Source organism: Dromaius novaehollandiae, chromosome 1 (assembly GCF_036370855.1).
Source record: "Dromaius novaehollandiae isolate bDroNov1 chromosome 1, bDroNov1.hap1, whole genome shotgun sequence".
Lineage (NCBI taxonomy): Eukaryota > Metazoa > Chordata > Aves > Casuariiformes > Dromaiidae > Dromaius > Dromaius novaehollandiae.
Genome location: NC_088098.1, coordinates 153,981,187 through 154,001,570, shown reverse-complemented (window position 1 = coordinate 154,001,570; position 20,384 = coordinate 153,981,187). Strand labels below are relative to the sequence as shown.

Here is a 20,384-nt window from a genome sequence, read left to right as displayed (position 1 = left end):
CTTTAAGGTGCATCAATCAATTTGAAATCTCAGTTGTGTGTTGATTATCTGGGGAGCCGCAGTATAATCTGTGAAGCCTTCCAGAAAAATTAACTACTTTTCTATTTAAAAGTTTGTCACCTCCAATGCTAAATGACTGGAACCCTTGAAAACCTTCAAATATGTATTAAACCACTCTCCAGCCATCCAGATATTAACAGTTTCTCTAGAGACAGAGAAACAGACAGCTCGTTCAGTCAGTGTTTCACTTCTTTTAGTAATCCAATTTGCTACAAATGTGACATAATTTCAAACAGTATAATGCAGAAAATTGCATGTTTAATCATTATAATGATCACTTCTTTAGTGAGCTTTTACTTCAATCCCTCCCTACAGTGGAAATACTGAATAGGGGAGAAGATTTGCATGATTTCAAGAATGGCTAAATACTAAGTATGTGAACATCTGCTGCAACAGGGGTTGATTTTTAGTAATTTAATGTGGTTTCATTGCTTTTCTTCTCCTTTCTGCTGATTTCCTACCATATCGCATGTAAAACTGGAAAAGATCTATTGGACTACTAGCTGGAAGAGAATGATGCGGAAAACCTTAGCTGAGGTTTATTTTGTGTTTGTTTCTAATTTTTATTTTTGTCCAAAAAATTCAGCCTTGCTTCTCTTAAGTTACTGCCTGAGAAATTCGGCCAGGGTGCCAATAGTTTGTGTAGGCAACTAGCAAGATAATATATGAACAAACAAATTTGCTGTTACGCACTTGGATGGTAATGGAGGTTTCTCTTGGCACCCCCTATTAAAGAGAAGGTAGGGTAACCATGAAAGTAATGCTGTTGAAAAAGGACTCAGCCACCTCCATTCATTAGTCTCTTTGGCTGTGATGTAACCTTAAGGGCGATACAAGCCAGCCCTGAAAACTTTGATACCAGGAAAATAGATCCATTCTCCCAAAGATGAGTACGTTTCTTTTTGAACGAAGTGCTCCGCGCAAGTCTTGGTTGCCCCGTTACGGTGCCTTTGCTACAGTTAGTCTGTGGTTTATCAGAGGGTTTTCGTTGTTTAAAAATACCTTCTGGAACTGAGACATAGAAAATTACGGAGTGAACCTGTTTTGCAGGCATCTTTCCCAGGAAACCTGCAACTAGTCCTCGTGCTGCGCCCAACGGGATTTTTTCATCGAGCGCTCTCAGACATTGCTTTCAAGCTCAACAAAGATGAGTTTAAAATGAAAGTACCTGTAAGTAATCCTCTGTTTTCACTTCATTATCAGGGATCTGTTAAAGCACTTAATGTGGCCAGTGAGGAGGAAAAAAAAAAAAAAAGCTTAAAAGTAGTTCCAGCAATTTTGGCTAATTCATGATGGTTTTATTCTTGGGAGTGTGTGAATTTTTAGGCAAATGCATTTCCCAAGGACAAATACAATAAATTTTATCATTTGAGTGAACATACTATTGATGCCTGATATTAGCTCACCAATAAACCCACTGTTTATACCTTTAAGTGTACAGCATTTATATTTTAAGAAAAAAATGTAAAACTATAGGTGATAAACAAATACAGAGAGGGGGTGAGTGGTTTTATTATTGTTTGTTTGTTTACTTATCAGATACCAATTTCAAAGGTGAAGGCTAGTCTTTAAGATACTTCCCTTCCATCCCCTTATTTCTGCTTTTTGGGAACCATATCCTTACATGCAGAATCTGTGGAGATCCGGTATTCTCTCCCATGGACCCAGGACAGCAAGGAAAAATGAGCAAGTAATGAATGAAGTGGTGTTGCTCTGCTAGAAGATAGCCGTGTGTGGTTTAGCAAAACAACAACAACAAAAAACACTTTTGGACTTGTCTATGTTGTGTAATTCATAAGCTTTATTTTAGTATGTGCTGTTAAGCCTGATGCTCATGCTCATATTTGCAGTTATTTAAATTTACATTACTTTCATTGAAACAACTTTGTGTTTTTCTGTACCCAGAGGAAGCACTTCCATCATATGCTTTTGTATTAAATTGAAAGTACTCCCTCAGAGGCTGAAGGATATGGCTTAAAATCCCTAATAAGGGACTTGCCACCACCGATCGTGTTCCCTTTCTTTGCTGTTGCAGATCATAATGCTGGGCTCAGTATCAGAACTGCAGGGTTACATTGATAAAACACAATTAACAGAAGATCTTGGTGGCACCCTGGATTACTGCCATAACAGATGGCTATCCCATCGCACTGTAAGTCTTAGTTATTATTTTAACTTATCAGTTTAATGGGCCCTTCTGTTTTATACCCTGTCATTTATAAAGCAGATTCCAGTTGATGCAAGTTGACATACTCTGAGTGAGATGATGTTCCCAATGGTACTTAGTCATCTTAGAGAAATAATATGAGTAATAATTTGGGAGTGGTTTTCTTAGGGCTTGGAGCAAAGGAACTACAGTATATTGTGCTGAGGTTTATTGTTTTTGCTAGAGGAAAGAAAATCTCAAGTTGTAAAATAACTCCAGATTATAAAAATATGAGGAAGATGTACCTGATACAAGCCTAGGAAAAATATACAATTAAGGAATTAATGGTGACGGTTCCTTTTGCTTACAAAATTATACTTAGACCATTTTTCCGTCTTATAGTTCAGCTGTGCGGGTTTGTGTTATGAGTTGTATCTTGTGTGCATGCGTTTGTGTGTATGTGTGAGTGTGTTTAGGACATGAAACATCTTTCATGGTTTTTATTCCAAAAGGCTATAGAAAGTTTCGCCCAAATGGTTAAGCAAACAGCTCAGATTCTTCAGTCCTTTGGGACTGAGCTGGCTGAAACAGAACTACCAAATGATGTGCAGTCAACCAGCTCCCTTCTTGCAGCACATGCAGAGAAGAAGAACAAAATGAAGGTATGTACTTTGTGTAAAGATACTGTTTTCTGTTAAAGTGTGTTTTAATCCATGACTAGCAGCATTCATAGAAAATCTGGAGAGTATTTGAAATTAATAGATGATGAGGATGATGATGAAGTGAGATGCTGAAATCCTATTAAAGTTGTTTTGTTTGGTTAGAAGTTAAGAAAGAATTTCTATTGCATTCAAAAAGGACATTTCTTAAGGCCAAGTGTACTTATGTACAAATGCATAATGACTTGTGTGGAAGTAGAATTTCCTTTATAAGTTGTGGTGAATTTGATTTATAGCTTTTGTTTGCAGCAATAAATTTGATTGTATTTGCATACATGTAAAAACATATGATCTCTTGAAGAACGGACAAATGTTCTTTCAAATCAGCTAAAATAGAAGCTATGTCAGGATTTCAAAACTGTATGTCTAAAACCTTCGAGATGTTTGTAGCCTAAGGAGAAACTATAAGGCTATCTATTACACTGAATTTGAATTTTCATAACAGAGTCTTGAGGTGGAAGTAAGCATGCAAAAAGTTGACATTTAGCATTTAGTGTCTTTATATTGCATGGCTTTTAATCAAACTATGCTTGCTCTATTGCTATTAAAACAAAATATTTTTTTCTGTTTTGGTGCCTTATGAAGTCTTTACAGAAACCTACAGAATTCCTGTGATGACTTTTTTTGTTTGTTTATTTTGTAGGAGGATATAAGGTTAGCAGTAGAACACGGAGATGATATCCTTGGAGGTATTACAAAACCAGTTACTGAGAACCCTGAATACAAACTGAATCAAGATCAACTAGACAATCAAACAACTGTAGAAAGGTGAGAGGTGTGAAATACTGAGCATGATGCTTTTCTGGATTTTTGACCTCTCCCTGCCTCTAGTACTTAATTCTATATGCATGCTTAGCAAATGTTACAAAGCAAGTATGTGAAAGGTACTTTCAAAAACAACACTTCTGTTATCAAATCTGTCTTGAGCAAAGTAATCTCTTGGTCACCTGCAAATAAGGGAATAGGGGATACAATCTGAGTTCCAGTGTCAACAAAGTATCACTGTGTTTGGGGGGGTTTTTTGGTTATTTTGTGGGGTTTTTTTTTCTTTTTTGTCATACTTGGACTGTATAGTTGAACAGCTTTTCCTGGGTTTAAAGAAGATCGGTGCTCTGTTTAAAAGACCAGAGCACAATCCAAAGATGTCTCACTGTTGTCAGGAAGGCAGAGGGAAAAAGATGGAAGTGATATATCCCTTCTTTTGAGTAGCTTGCCCACTGTTCATTAAGTTGTTTGGGAGCTCTGGATGTTTTTTATACATCCATTGTTGAGACAAGGTGTTTTCAGTGGAGGATTTTGAACTCTGGGATTTCTTCAACCCCCACGATCTTGAAAGAGCAATGGTCAGTGCTTTTTGTGGTTTCTGGGGTGAGCTATCTATTAATTTCACATCATTCCTTCAGAGAGAGAATTGGAGTTAGGAGATTGCTTTTCCTTTAAACATGCCTGAAGGAGCTTCTAGCATTGCTGATCTCAATGTAGCTAGCAGTTTTTAAAGGGCCCTTAGAGAGTACTCTGCTCTTGAAGTATCTACACAGAAATGTGTGTGTGCTTAGGGGAAGTAATAGATGTTATTCCCTCCAAACACCCAAAATTACTGCTGGTTTTCAAGACATTCTATCGTCATAACACAGATGTAAATCTGAACAAAGCTATAAGGGCATAGCTCATTTCCCCAAGGCAGTAGTCTGCATTCTTTTTTTTTCTGTCATTCCATGTTTCTGTTACGCTTGGACTGACTCTTCTTTCTGAATAACTGCCAGTTCTAATGAACAAAGCTTGGCAGGAGTCTTTTTTTTGTGGTCATTGTTGCTATCACCAATCTGAAAGGCAGCTGCAGGGGGTATTAATTTATCTAAAGTGTTCCTACTACATATAACATCTGAAGAAAGTTGGAATGAGCTGACTCTGTGTGTGTGCGCCTTTTTTCTAATCAGTTCAGCCTGTAAATTCAAGGTTCATTTCTGTGATATGAAAAAGGAAAGTTTATTAAAATTCTGACCTACAGCCTTCTCTTGATGTAGCCTAAGCACAGCAAAACACATTGTAGAGATAAGTCCATAGGATATCATAATGTCAAATGCAGTATTGGTAGATGAGTTGAAAAATAAAGCCTTAAGGTGTTTGGCTAAAATTACAAGTGGAGCAGTACTGCTGTGCAGTTGCCTATGATATAAAGGAGCCTCTCTGCTCAGAAGAGTAGGAGCAATGACCTTGAGGTTTTTTATGGGCCTTTCTCCAAGAAATGTAATGTAAGGGCAGCCCGCTAGTCACAGCAGTATGTATCTTTGCCTTCATTTTTTCCTTATAGCCCAGGGCTTTGGCTCCTGAGTCCTGGCCCACCTGCATTTGCACATTTTCTTCATGTTTGCTAGCCCCAAGTCCCCATGTCCCGAGTCACAACTGAGAAGTAGGTGCACACAGCAGCTAACCTCTAATCAGCACTTGCCAGTTTTTCAGAACTTAATGTTTGTATTGGGTTTCAGTTTTTCATCAGTGTTATTCTAGGATACGATTCTGTGCAATACCAAAAAAAGGAAAAAAGCTTCCTGTGTCCCAGTCATTTGGGGGGAGGAAATACTGCTTTGAGGGAGGTCTTCTGTTTACTGTGGAGGATTGTATTGTCCCTTGAAGGTTGCATCCATCATTCTTACAGTATTTCTTTTTAGGCTTCTGGCTCAATTGCATGAAACAGAGATTGCCTTTGATCAGTTTTGGACTAAGCATCAGCAAAAACTTGAGCAGTGCCTGCACCTTCGGAATTTTGAACAGAATTTTAGAGAGGTGAGAACTTCTTGGTGACAGTCAATATTTGGTAATACAGAAGTGATTCAGAAGCAAATACATCCCCTCCCCCCACCTTTTTTTCTTTTTGCAACTCGTGTGTGTGTGAAAGTTTTCTCCAACTGTTTTTCTTGTCCTTACTTGACATCCTGTTATCTTTACTACCTTGAATACTTGTCTATAGAGACATAATGGTTTCTCTTCTGCAGTGGTATGGGTTTTTTTCAGAGGCTCAGCACTGTATAAGAACTCAAACTCCTTTGAAACCTATTCTCCACTACAGAAGCATAGTATGTTGACTGCAAAGCTTTTGTCTTGCCAGTAGCCCTTTTATGGAACCAAGACTTACTTAAACATTCTGCCTGGTTTACTTTGTAAAATTTTATAAAACAGCCTCCAGCACTGTGGGTGGGAAGTTGAAGCCACAGCATTAGAAGCTGGGTGGAGGCTGAATTAAAAATTGTACAGCCAGTTTCTGATCTCATGTTAGTTTAACTCATATGCTTGATGGCACCTATGATCACTTTACACTGGTGTAGCTAATCTCAGGATCTGGTCCCATGGGAACAACACTTAGACAAACATTTGTAAAGGGTTTCTATCTGTGTCTCAATCAGTTGGTGTGGTGGGGACCTCTCCCTCATATTTGGCCATTTGTTTATATTAATGTCATTTCATATTATAGTCAACTGGTAAAAGCAAGATCATATATGTTCCTTGAGCACTGTTCTTCTTGGATTTTTTCCAGTACTAGAAAACAAGATTACTTCACTGCCTTTTCTCTGTGTTTGTTTTCATTTTGAATTGGAGGTACATGTAGGTTGACAAAAAGTGATTTATCTCGGTGTTCCACTCATTTTATACTGTGGGTCACAACACTGATTATTGGCCATTTAAGTGATGGGTCTACAGAGAGGTGAAATCATCTTCATTGATGCACAGCTGTATCTTGTTTCAGGTTAAAGCAGCTTTGGATATTGTGTCCGAGAGACTGTATGCTTTCACAGATGTGGGAAACAGCTGCTCACATGTGGAGCACATTTTGAAAGATCTTGCCAACTTTGAAGAAAAATCGTGTGTAAGAATTCTGTAATTTCTCCTTATTTCCAATATGATACTGTGGGTGTTTGGAGGGGAGCAATGTTTAGTTGCAGACTATATCTTATGTCCAGAGCTTAAGCTGACAACAGGACAGAATCAGTCTGAAGTAAGGTAAAGATGGAATTTAGAATAAAGTTTTTAAGCACTGGAGTAACCCAGGTCTAGGGCATCCCTCCGTAAAGAGTCAAGTGACCAGTCCTGAAGTAGATTTGTTCAGTTCGTCGAAGAATCACGTGAAGTGTGTACAGTAGCCAATTTCTGGATTTAGTTATCAAGGGGCTTCTTCCATTCCTATTAAAACTATTGATTTCATTAAAAGTCAGAAGGCTGTGTATTAAGTATAGAATATGCTAAAACATGACAAACAAAAACAGATACTCTGAACAGCGTAGAAGTAGAGCCTTATTATCATATTATGATCTGTGTTTTATAATAGAACAATATAAGTGAGCTGTTGATGCTGAGATGCTGGAGGTGGGTATTTTTTGATTTGGGTTCAGATTGTTGTTAGTCCATCAGGTTGCACACAAACACCCCCAACATCTCTGGTAAGTCACTTATTTGCTGCTGCTGAACTAAGGCATAGAAAAGACTGAAAGCAGTTCCCTCAGGGGGCCATACAGTTAAACTTGTTAATGTTCCCGAAGTACTCTTAATACAATAAAGGTGGAGGCACAGAAGTTTTTACGCATCTAGAAAGACAGGAAATCACTTGCATCTATTAAGTGAGGCGGCTGTTAACTAGAGGGGTGTTTTACTCTATATCATGTCTGTTTTACTGTGGAAAAAATAGATAGCATAATTTTTAATTTTTTTTTCTTTTAACTGAAGTTGATACAGGAAAAGATGTACCTAAATCAATGCTTACTTTCTCAGGAAACTATAGCAAAGGCCAGAATGCTAGCCTCAGAGGGTGATGGTTTTATTCAAAGCAATCATTATGCTGTGGACTCCATTATTCCAAAATGCAGTGAACTTCATCATCTCTGTGATGTCTTTACTACTGAGACAGAACAGAAGAGGAATCTTCTTAACAAATCTCTAGAACTTCATGGCTTATTAGAAAAGGTAAATTTTGTATGGAACAGTTCTGTTTCCCATCTTGCTTGTAAAATCTCAGTCAACCAGTTATCGTAACAGCAGGTAAAAATATCTGCATGTGCTGGAAGTTTTCTCCCTATATAGCTGAATACTTCACAAATATAAAATGTTTTAGACCTCTTAGTGTTGACATCAGTGTATGCTAAGCCTGTTCTTTTCTGTTGCTAGTCTATGAAGTGGTGCGATGAAGGAATTTATCTGCTGGCTTCACAGCCTGTAGATAAGTGTCAGTCTCAGGATGGTGCAGAATCAGCATTACAGGAGATTGAGAAGTTCCTGGACACTGGTGCAGGCAATAAAATCAAGGAGTTGAATAAAATTTACAGAGAATATGCACACATTCTCAATGAGGACCTAAAGGTACCAGAAGAATTTTATGTGTATATATGCAGCCATTTGTTACTTTTAGAATTGCTCTCTTGCATGGCCACTGATAAAGCTAATCCTGCTAGGTGACCTTATTCTAATCATCAATCAGGTCAATCATCTAGTTGTTATACCTGGGAACTGGAAAGCCAGCACATTTCCCTGTCTGAGCTGCTGGTCTTCTCATATCTTTGGATAGATATCAAGGACTTAAGAGCCTTTTAATAGTGACTTCAACTTTTCAGATGGTAGAATTTTTCGTTTTTCTGGAAGCGGGGGAAGTTCTACTGAATGAGTGCTTAAAATATCTACTTATGTAGCAAAAACATGACTGTCCCTGGTATTTGTGTGACTTCTAGAAAAAGGCAGTTATGAAGTAGAATTTGAAAATATGTCTCTCTTCTTGGCTGATCCCTTCTTGTAAGAAAAATGCTAGACACCTTCAAGAAAACTTTTCCCTAAGTTCCTATAAGAAATACAAACCTGAGCCCTGTAAGTTTCTCTACAGTGAGCTTGAATGTTTTATGAAGTGATGTCCCCCTTTTTTAAGGGTACTAAACAACTGTAAATTACACCTTGTTAGGAGGGAAGAGTAGGGTAATATTTTTATATGTGGTATAAAAGTGATAACCATTGAAAATCTATGTACCACAAATGGTAGTGTAGCTTGTTGTGAAAGGTCTAGACAGTGACTTTTTTTCTTCTGTGACAACTGTAGGAGCATGTGCAAAAGGTATTCCAGAAGCAGGAAAGCATGGAGGAAATGTTTCAGAAGAGACAAGTAAGCCTCAAGAAATTGGCAGCTAAGCAGATGCGTCCTGTTCAGCCAGTTGCACCAAGACCTGAAGCCTTTGTAAAATCTCCTTGTACCTCTCCAGGTAAGTAACTGGAGTAGTCTTTAAATATTTTTTGCACTGTGCTAAGGACCTTGAAGAAACTTTCAGCTATAACTTGTGGTTGCACAAACATCTGTGTCAGATCCGCTCAAGTTCTAACCGCTGTTGGATTCTGTTTTACATGCTAGGTCCTCATAGAAATTACATGTCCAACTCAGAAAGTAGTGTGCTTCGGAGGGTAAACTACAAAAGAACAAAGGTAATTTTGGTAATTTTTGTGTTTTTTTTTTTTTTTTCCTATGTGCTTTTCATGCACATACTGCCAGGGAAAGTCCTAACACAATATTAAATATATATTTAATATTAAATTATTGAAGAACTTGAAGAATGAGGTGGTTCCACAGAAAAAGTGATGGTATTGCCCCTATCGAAGCAACTCTGGTGAAGCAGTCACGTGGTTTAAATAGAGGCTGCTTTGTTGCTCAGCTAGGTATGAGGGAAGGTAAAGTAAATAGCTGCCTATATTAGGAAGAATGTTAGGGGCAGCAAAATATAAAATCTGTGAACAGAAAACATTTATTATTTGCCGATAGTAATTAGCTACACTTAAAACTGGCAAGAGTGAAAAGGTAGTTGTCGTTGGCTCAAAGAGAGCTTCACCTGATCTAATGGGTTGCCATTCCCAAGTGGGGAAGGTCTTCCTGTGCTGCCTTCAGCAAGGAAAGTAACCTGACAGCAGCAACAGAAACGAGTAGTTTCCCACTGGGTTTGAGAGTTGAACTAGCTCAGCAAAGGTTCAGTAAGAGCCAAGAAGCGATGCAAGGAGGCAGGCAGGACCACATGACCAGTAGGGGCAGCAGTTGGGGGAGCGGGGAGGAAGGGGAAGGGTTGGTTTGGGGGCGATTGGAAGCAGAACCTCCCTTTTTTTCAGCAAGCTGTGAGTAGCTCAGCTGTTTACAGTAAACATTGCAAAAGTGAACTTCCATGTCAAGTTAGGACATTAGCAGAAAGGGGTGACATATATTTCATTTTTTAGGTTAGAAAACAGACCAAGTTGCCTCCAAGGTTATGCTGATGCTCTAATGCCTTTTCTGGAAAGGAAGCTTAAACCAAGGTGTTTTCAAAGGTGGCCCTTCCTGGAGAACTGCTTGTGTCTAAGTGGTCTTGTGTGCCTCAAGACCTTCAGGCTGACTTTGAGTCTTTTACTGCCTTCTTGCAAATTGCCTTTATCTCTAATGGAGTACAGTCTTCCCTGTGAAAATGCATGCAAGTAGAGCAGATGAAAAGTTACATATTTTTAAATGTGTTTTTCCCCCCTTCTATGATGCTGTTGTGACTTTTCTTTTTCCTGTTTGTTTCCTTTTTTAGAGTGAAATGACTGAACTCCATCAAAATAGGGGAGGATCTACAATGGATGATGAAGAAAACCTAGCTGTATTACGGCAGTAAGTATATCTTGATTAAAAAATGCTCTTTCTCTGATTTGGTTCCAGCAAAATCTGGAAAGATTTGAGTATGCTTCTCTGAATTAAGCCTCAGTACTTTTGGAAATGCATTGGCTATGGTCTACACACAGAGGAAGATACTTTAGTCTGTTTCAGTCTGTAGCTTTATTCATACTTTATATAGCACCAGTTTCTAGCTTTACTATAGCTAGGTGATGCCCTGGCTGGGTAATTGTAAGTTTTCATTTCAGAAACATCTAAGCCTCATTTAAACTTTCAGAAGTCTTGGTTTCTGTACTTCAAAGGACTTTTTTTTTTTTTTTTTTTTTTTTGATTTGACTCTCTTTAGTCCCTGTTTTGATAAACCTTAAGAAAAATCACTTTTCCACATAAAAAGTGAACTGTCACTTATATTCCAAAAATAACTTAGTACTGCCTGCAATTGGTATAGCAGAGCTTGCTTTTCTACCTGAGAACTGGATGCTTTGCTAACTTTTCACTGTTACAACCTCACGCTAATTCATCCAAAATGACAGGAAAGAAAAAACGCACGCTTGCTTGAATATTAAAAAAATTAAATATAATAGAGTCACTGTGTATATCTAAATATGCCCTAAATACCTGAATATTATATGCCTCAACTTCAGAATGACCAGAGTAACTTTAAATCTGTATTTGATAATCCTGTGCAGCTCTAATTCTAGCTCCTATAATACTTGTAAACATGGCAGATGTATGGTGATGAAGCAGTTCACTGCTTCAGTTCAGTTCCTACAGCACTTAAAATACTAGGCTTGGCTTTTTCCCCTTTTAAACACATTTTCAACTTTAAAATGTTTTAAAAATGCATACCTCTCAACAAGGATATGTAAACTGTTTACAGAAATTTTATATAAAACTTCACATTTTCCATTTACAGGAAATTGATCCTTTATTGTCTGAAATAAAATAGGCACACAGACAAAGTTAATTTTTGCCTCATTTATTTGCATAAGTGAGTAGGCCTTCCTTAATTATCAATCCTTGTTTACAGGCATGTAATTAATGAACTTATTGAAACCGAACGAGCGTATGTGGAAGAACTTCTCTGCGTTCTTGAGGTAAGGATTAAATTTCACTGTGGCTGTTAGTGAATCTGTTTATCTATTCTGTTTCATAGTTGTTCATATACTTTCCTTATCACTGTAGTGCCTCGGCTTGTCCTATCAAGCAGTGTGATTGCTACATCTCTCTTCTCTAATCATATTTTCACAGAGGCAGGAATAGGCAATTGTTTTTCTGAAAATATTCCTGCATCTAGGATCTTACATTAGAAAACACAAATTGGGCAGAAAATAAGATATGCCTAACTATGTAGGTAGAAGGCAGCAAGATTTGTAATGGTCCTTGCAGAAGCTCATTACAGAGCCTTGAGTCAACCCCAAAAAGGTTCTGGCACATGTAGGAACAGGAGCCTACATTGGGAGAACCTTGTGTCAGATGAGCAAAACTGCGTATTTCTTTGTAGACCTTTGGGCGATCTTCCAAATATCTTGGATCCAGCTACAGCAACGGTGTGTCTTGAAATAAGAGTATCTTGATTCAAATTTATAAAGGAAACAAAGGTATAGAAGTATGGAAGCATACCTGCAGTAGTATGAGCTGCTTTGGAGATATGCTGCAGTATCCTATATTGTTTCTCAAGTGTATTAAATCCTCAGGCATGGATACATCATTTCATTGTAGTCCAGTTTGACTGTAGAAGATGAAAATCACAGAAAACTGAGGATGAATTATTTTCTTCAGGAAGAATTGGAAGTGAGCCAATGGGGTACTCCTGATGTCCATGCCAAGGTTAAGCTCTTAAGCAGAAGCTGTCTAAAATTATGGACAGGGAGTGACGATTTCTGGGTGTGCACCTTCAAATAAGAGTACTGTATGAAGGCTTTTAAGTCTTCAAAACACTCCCACCACCCCCACTGGCCTTGCCTCTGGCTAGTTTGTGCTCTGCTTCCTACAGCATTCTTGTCCTAGGTCCTGCCCAAGTCCTGGGAAGTACTGATGACAATAGCACAGTCACGTTAGATATGTGGTGATAAAGCAATGCAGGACTGGGGTGGACCTTAAGGATCACTTGGATCTATTCCTTGTTGTTGTAGGCAGTGCTGTCTACATAATTATATGCATAAAATCAAGGCTTAAATAGCTGAGGAATTTTTGGTTCTTACTGATGCTGCTGGACAGCTGTTGCAGAATCTGTCTTTCTGTTCCTCTAGTGCTTACTCCTGTCTTACATAGAATGCAGTGCATCCTTTGTCTTGCTAGGCTGAACTGTCTTAGTTTTCTGCTGGTGTGATAAACTCTCCAATACTCTGACCATGCCAAGTACACCTCTTGCTGTTTGGGGTTAATCTCTCTTGAACTTGGGTGATCAGAACTGCCAAGAGTAATTCTGAATCAGATCCTTGCTGATGTCTTGTTCAATGGCACTTTTCCAGGTTTTGAGTAGTTACAGTTATTCGTCTCTAGTTTTGGCTGTTCTCCCAATTCCTTTGTTTCTCCTGCTCTATTAATCTTTCCATTTTTCCTGTACAATGACCTGATACTCCTCTATATGGACCGTGTCTTCTAATATTACATCACATTTCATCACCATGCTTTTTCTCTCTGACAAGGATTCCGGTGGAAAGTTGCAATCACCAAGATCAATCACTGGGAAATTCCTTTAGATGCTTTCATCTGAGCCGTGATTTCATTAATAAACATGGTTGTTCCATTTTAGCCTGTGAAATCCAGTAATTCTATTGGAGCAAAATATTAGCCTAGTCTATTTTGCGATATTTTATTCTATTCCTTTTCCCATTTACATCTGTGCTTTTGGAACAGTTTTCAAAGGGAAGACTTAGCAAAGCCTGATATACTATTGAGGTAGGATTCATGATCTTTGTGGCTGCTTGGATAGTTTACCGCTTTTTTTTCTTAAAATACAAGTACTGCATAGGTAGTAAAATGTGAAGTTTTTATACTGAATTTTAAAACATAAGTACTGTGCCAGCCTGAAGTGAAAGATTTGTTAAAAGCTTTTTGTTGATGTATGGATTTCACGCTTTCGTTTTTTCAGAATTCTGAAGTACTGAGCTCTGAGTTTTGTTTCCATCTCAGTTGGGTTACTTTCTCCTTTAAGCCAATTCTATCTTTGTTGCTGTATTCAATGTCACGCTTACTTCAAATGGAAATGAGATGTTCTGTTGAGGCTGTTTCTGATTATTTTTAAAGTTTGCTCAATCTAAGCTGCATGGTGTTCCCAGTTCTTATTTCCGTGTTCATTTTTTTAACTCCATTTTATGTAAATGATTGAATGTTGTTATCTTTTTTTTTAAGGCTGCACTTTTGGTCTTCTCAAAATACTACTTTTTATTTTCCTTTCAGTCTTTTCTTTTTCCTATTTTGGGGCAGAGACATGGGAGAGGGAGTTGCTTATCCCATGAGGTCTGGTGTCATTTTCTACAGTGCTGTTCTTTTGTCTTGTGCTTGAGATATGATATCCAGATTTTTAAAAGAATGTTTTTGAATTCTTTAAAAAAAAAAAAAAAAAAAAAAAAAATCCCATCACTTTCCTAACCAAGCCTTCACACTCTTCAGGCTAGCTAACTTTACCAGCTAGTTCCCCTACTTTTTGTAGTTACATAACTTTGCAAATGAAAGTCTTGGTTGTAGGTGCACTTTCCTTCCGTTTAATTTAAGCAGTCAGTTTGTTATAATTCAGTGCAGTTTATTATAAATCAATATAATTAATGCAATTGTTTTTCCATGATTACCTTGTCCATGATGGTTGTAAAAATAAATAAATAAATCAAAATCTATAGTAGATCACATCTTAATTTAACACTTACTGAAGAAAAATATCTGCTATTTAATCCAGGAATAGATAGTCTTACATTGTTCCTAACATCTGTTCTCCAATCTGTAGTAACTGAAATTCAGAAGGTTTGGTTTGGTTCAGTTCCCCTTGTTAAACTTGAAGGAAGTTGTTTTACCTGAGGGCCCTCTGATTTTGTGTTTGAGAAGGTGACTGCAGTACCAGTCATATGAGAGTCTAAAACGTGCAGATGTCAGTACATTGCCATTAAATCAAGATGTTCCAGCAGACTTGCTGTGTTTATTATTTACAACTTACTAGTCAGGCCAGCACGGGGGAGGGTTTTCCTACTGGTTTATTTAAATCATTTGGAAATCACTGCAGAGGAATAGGTAAGCAACCTCAGGAGCAGAGGAGAAGAGTCCTGGGCTAAAGCCACTTGTGTGCCCTCTGCTCCTGATTGGTGCCAGATGCACAGGCAAGAGGATGTGGCCTTACATGACAAGTGGAAGATGTCTGAATCTGAAGTAATGACTTTTAGTGACAAATCTAATGAAAATATCTTAAAGATAAAATTTGCAGCTTAATCATTCCTGTTGCCTGCAGAAATAGTTATCGATATGAGGGAACAAGGTGACTGTAGCGAAGACTAGTGTGTAGGTCTGCATGTATACTGAAACTGTGGCTTTAAACTGTGCTGGGTAAAGTCTAATGGAAGAAGTGTAAACTAACTTTCAAGCAGTATGGAAATACATAGCTGTTGCTTGGTGGCAATGACTGCAAACTTTGCCTTGCTTAACTAAGAATTACAGTAATTATTCAAATTGTCTTTCCAGAAGCTGTAAGTGTGTCTTACTGGACTGAGAAAAAAAGAATTAGTAGACTTAGTTCACAGTTAATACTGAACTCTTTCTTGGCTGTTTATCAGCCTGCAGGCAGACTGCCTTGTTGGGGAGGGGTAGGTACTGGGACTATATGGAGATAATCGGTGTGCCTCTCTCCTGTGTTCTAGGGCTATGCTGCAGAGATGGACAACCCCCTCATGGCTCATCTTATTCCATCAGAGCTCCAAAATAAGAAGGATATTTTGTTTGGGAATATGGAGGAAATTTATCACTTTCACAACAGGTGAGATATGCATTGAGTTATAAAAAAGGCATTTCAATGGGCAGATACTTTACATTTACCACTAGGTTTCTTATACTGTTTCTTTCAATCTGAATAAAGTTGCTAGAAGAGCTTTATCGAGTCCCATCTGGCTGTTTAGCATACCAAAATTCATATTGCGTAGGAGAGGAAGAGTATCTACAAAAGATAAGCTGTGTGAAATTTTACTCAAATATTCGCAGAACACAAGTAATATTTTTCATTGTGCTCATTTTCCTGAAGAAAAATCATTGTGATTTTGGTTACAGGCTAATTAAAGCAAGGTTTGTTTGTGGAGGTTTTGTTTGTTTTTTACTGAAACCTGCTATGGAGAATAAACCGTTATCCTAAGCCACAACCTCTCAATATTCTTATGTCTGGTTGAGACTGTTTAATTTTATAACTGAGTGACCTCTCTATCAGGTTTGATTCCCTGCTGCTAGTGAGGTCTTTCTTCACAGGATAATATTAAAGTTGGTAGAAAAGAGAAGTATTTTCAAGAGAAGTTAAGCGTATTAAATATTTCTTATTCAGGCAAAACTGGACTGTAAGTTTTGCCACTGGGTGGGGGTTTTTTGGTCTTTTTTTTTTCTTTGTGGTGTTTGGTAGAATTTGAAAGGAGAGGGGGAAAAAACAAACAAACAAACTGTAAAAATCCTGCTGCTAGATAGATATGGTTAGGGAGCAAAAATTTACTTCCCCCAGTGTCTTATATTTGGTTTCAGTTGTAAGCTACAAGAAATTGGTCAGAATATTGTTTTAATTTGCTATGCCTTTTTAAATATATGATCTATGAGACTTTTCTGTAGTTGTATAGTACAAAACTACAACTCTTATTTCCAAAAGTTTAGAAGATGAATTGTAAGAATGTGAACTTTTACTGCAACTTTTTTTTAACATGTGCTCTAAGAAATTCTTCTTCCTCGTAGAATATTCCTGAGAGAACTGGAAAATTACGTAGAATACCCAGAACAAGTAGGCCGGTGTTTTCTGGATCAGGTATGTATCATAAATGTCTTTTGCTAGCATTTCATTCATAAGCCCATCTAAGATTGTACAGATGAGAGCGATTTTTCTTGTAATAATTGCCATCAGATCCCCTTCATTTAGCCTGAACAGATAATGCATAGTTACACGAGTAATTGTTAATTGGAGCTGGGGATATTTTCAGCTGCCTTGGGTAATTCATTTGGTTAGAAAGAGCTGCTACCATGTTGAAAGAGAACTGCTTTATTAAACTTGCAGTTAGAAAAAAACAAAGATGAGTTGTGCGTTGCATTATTTGTCATCCCTATAAATGGTAGGTTTATTTTATTTCTGTCACAGAACTTTTTTTAGTTCACTTTTAGTTTCTCTAAAGATTACACATCAACAGAGTAGGTTCAAAATATTTTTACTGTGAAAATCGAAAGTTATGACAGAAGTAAACTGAGATTTATAAAACAATGAGTCTCACTCATAGTTTATTTACAGCTAATTAGGAATCTGTTTGTGATCAGTCATAAGAGAGCCATCTCTTTTGCTGTTTGTATGCATTAATGCTCTAAAATTCCTGGGAGGAGCCCTCCCTCCCTCTGTTATTTACGGCCATGTTATGTGGAGATGGTGCTTCCTAAAACTGAGGGACAAAGGTACTTCTGTGCTTGCTAATTTCCTACCCAGCCTTTCCATTGAATCTGTAGTTACGATAACAGTTGCAACACAGCCTTAGTTCCTTCTGCTTTCCACAAATGCTGTAGTGGTGCAATTCAATTACTATCTCATTCAAAGGAACTGGCAAATGTGTGAGAGCAGATAGAGGGCGGTGGGTTTCCTGCAGACTTAGAAGGGTGACTGGGAGGCCATGTCTAGAATTGTAATGAGGTGATGGTGGAGCCGTGCAGATGACTTTCGAGTGTATATAAAGCCCATATTTATGACTTATGTGGGATTTTTTTAATATAATCTTATTTCTTTTATTATTTAAAAATGAAAATAACCACTACAGAGGAGACTTGTGTAACTTCTAGATAAAATGCTATTTAAGGTCAATTTAGGGGACTGAGCTGAGAGGCCATAAAAATCTTGGGCTGTCCTTCTGTAAGATATTTCACCCAGAAAGTGAAAGTTTTCATGAATAAGCATATGAAAATAATAGCTTTCTTATGTGTGCAAGTCTCTGGGAGCAGCAAGAATGGTATGTGATTAGTGTAAGCAGACATAAGCAGTCATGAATAACAAATAGTAAAATTTGAAGACTGTTGAAATGATAATGTGCAACCAATTGCTTGGTCTACCTTAGTACCACTTTCAGTGAACAACACATAAAATTCAATCAATAATGGAAAAAGAGCAAAGACTTTTAAATAAGTTGCACAGACAGTGACTTAAGATTGGGTGTTACTATAAAGACCCTGTATTTTCATATAGTAACTTAAATATATTTGTGAATGTAATATGTGCTGCTTTGTAAAGTGCTTACCATCCAACTGAAGCAAAAATTAGCAGGAGCATTTCTGAAATTCTGTGTGCAAAGTTAATAACCATTACAAATATTTTTGAATTTTTTTTTTTTGCTTGTGATGCACCAAGGAATTATATTTTTCTTGAGGACTATGTTGGAATCACAATCATTTATTAATTTTTTGCTGTTCTTTCCCAATTTCAGATGGAAGATTTCCAGATTTATGAAAAATACTGCCAAAATAAACCCCGATCTGAAAGTTTGTGGAGACAGTTTTCAGATTCCATATTCTTTCAGGTATACTTCTTTGAGTCTCAAAAAATATTTGTGCTTTTAAATTTCACCTTTTATCTCAAGAATGAATGACAAAAGATATTGGTTTGTATACTAATGAAATCCAACACTGATCACAGGAATGTCAAAGGAAACTTGATCACAAGCTGAGTTTGGACTCATACTTGCTGAAACCTGTTCAAAGAATAACCAAATATCAGTTATTGCTAAAGGTATGTTTTATGGAACAGTATTGTAAAGTACCCTGGGGGGTGGGGCGGGGTGTTTTACTGCTGCTCCTCTCAGTTAGCGGAGAGCCGTATAAATCAACAGAGACAAATCCCAGTCTAAGAACTTCTTGCTCGGTTCTTTTCTGTTTCAGCCAAAAAGCTGCTAGGCAAAGCTGACAGGCAAATGTTGTCACAGCAATACCTTGTTTAACTTTTTGCCTTTATATTTCTGCTGAAGAAGATGAGAAAGTTGACCAGGGAAAGGAAAAGGACCGAGAAATCTTTGCAAAAAAGAAAAGAGACTGTCCGAATTGCTTGTTAGCTGTCAGTTACAGTGACCTCATGCACATTACAGGACTTAGCCTTGCTGGCTCTGGGGCTGCACCGAGAAGGTATCTCCAAGTTAATCACAGTCTCTAAAGTTGCTCAGGTTTCTAGGAAGTGTGCTTAATGGAAGAAGTGCTTTTTAACTGACAGGACTGTACGGTATTTTTAGGAAAGACACTAAACTGAGAGCACAAAATGAGAGGAATATACTATTATAAACTTAAAAATGAATGTCCAAACTTCTTGCCAGCAAAAACTTTTACTATGCAACTGTTTGAAAACAGCTTGTTTTAAGAAATATTTCACACATAGACACTAAGTTTCAATACTTTTATTTAATGGTAGTTTTAAAAAATTACCTTGTCCTAAATTTGCGCTCAACAGAACTCATTTAAAGTTAATAACTTTACAGAATTAATTACATTATGCTTGTGTGAAGATAGGAGTACTTAAAATGTTTGTGTCTTAAAGTATCTTTAGTTCCTGAAATCTGACCTCCATGAATAAATGCATATTCTGATGTGTCATCTCCTGTCAAGGCTGTGGGGCTCCACGTGGACCTGCAGCTATGTTTGTCTGGATCAAATTGCAGGATCAGGGCCCTTGGATTAACATGTCTCTTGCAGCTTCACCAATAAACCTTTTGGAGAAGGAATGCCTTTTTAAATGTGTAGAGTATTCTCAAAACAGTAAGTTTAGATCTGTGACCAGCATCCCAGATATTACCATCATTCAAATAATGAATAAAATTGGCCTAAGTTTTTACACTTGTTAATTTAAAAAAGTTACAAAAATACATGCAATTTTAGCAACTATTATGATGAAAAATGTTTGCAAAATTAGTCTCCTAAAATTCTTAGGTAGCACTTACAAAAGTTATATGATTGAAATATTTTCAGGCTGATTAGCAATAGATGTGAGAGGGAAAACTTGGTCTTCTGAGTTTCAGGTGCTGTTTTATCCACTAGCTACATGGCATAACACTTTACTGGATAACTTTGAAAATGTAGTGCATGGTTGGTGTTAAAATTTGAACATGCCTAGATACTGCTGTTTCCAAAGCTAAGTAAATATGTTGTTGTTCCCCACACCCTTAGGAAATGCTGAAATACAGTAAGAACTGTGAAGGTGCTGAAGATCTTCAGGAGGCATTAACTTCTATACTGGGTATTCTCAAAGCAGTTAATGATTCTATGCACCAGATAGCCATTACTGGCTATGATGTGAGTAATAGCATTTTATTATCTTTTTTTACATACCTGTATACAGCATACCCCATATTGTGTGCTAATAAAGAGAAGGGTATTTTACAAAGGTGCCTTTTGCTGAATTGTATAATGAAAACAATGGAAAATGGATCTCTCGATACTCACGTTTTTCCTGCTAAGAATAATAGTTTGCTGCCTGTCTACCCCAGTTTTCTTCCTTTGATCTACTTGACACCAAATTAGAAACAGAAATTATCATGAAGAGGCTGTTTTAATCTGTTTTAGGCTACTGCTAGATGGATGTAAAAACATAGTTGTGGCTTCCAAGTGTAAAACTACACCCAAAACTTCCACTAAAAAC

The 20,384-nt window shown here is 37.4% G+C and overlaps 1 protein-coding gene across 7 annotated transcripts in view; it reads left to right on the top strand.

Annotated features, from left to right (window-relative positions):
• The window catches only part of MCF2L (MCF.2 cell line derived transforming sequence like), a 167,774-nt gene that overhangs the window by 134,916 nt on the left and 12,474 nt on the right, over positions 1 to 20,384 (top strand). For all 7 annotated transcript variants that reach the window (XM_026096949.2, XM_064503796.1, XM_026096951.2 and 4 more), the window contains 17 exons: positions 1,111 to 1,230; positions 2,096 to 2,212; positions 2,719 to 2,868; positions 3,569 to 3,693; positions 5,595 to 5,709; positions 6,668 to 6,787; positions 7,687 to 7,878; positions 8,080 to 8,271; positions 8,996 to 9,155; positions 9,302 to 9,372; positions 10,482 to 10,558; positions 11,592 to 11,658; positions 15,409 to 15,524; positions 16,472 to 16,541; positions 18,190 to 18,282; positions 18,399 to 18,491; positions 19,913 to 20,038. In XM_026096949.2, the coding sequence (XP_025952734.1) occupies positions 1,111 to 1,230; positions 2,096 to 2,212; positions 2,719 to 2,868; positions 3,569 to 3,693; positions 5,595 to 5,709; positions 6,668 to 6,787; positions 7,687 to 7,878; positions 8,080 to 8,271; positions 8,996 to 9,155; positions 9,302 to 9,372; positions 10,482 to 10,558; positions 11,592 to 11,658; positions 15,409 to 15,524; positions 16,472 to 16,541; positions 18,190 to 18,282; positions 18,399 to 18,491; positions 19,913 to 20,038 (2,004 nt within the window). The remainder of the gene's footprint in view (positions 1 to 1,110; positions 1,231 to 2,095; positions 2,213 to 2,718; positions 2,869 to 3,568; positions 3,694 to 5,594; positions 5,710 to 6,667; positions 6,788 to 7,686; positions 7,879 to 8,079; positions 8,272 to 8,995; positions 9,156 to 9,301; positions 9,373 to 10,481; positions 10,559 to 11,591; positions 11,659 to 15,408; positions 15,525 to 16,471; positions 16,542 to 18,189; positions 18,283 to 18,398; positions 18,492 to 19,912; positions 20,039 to 20,384) is intronic.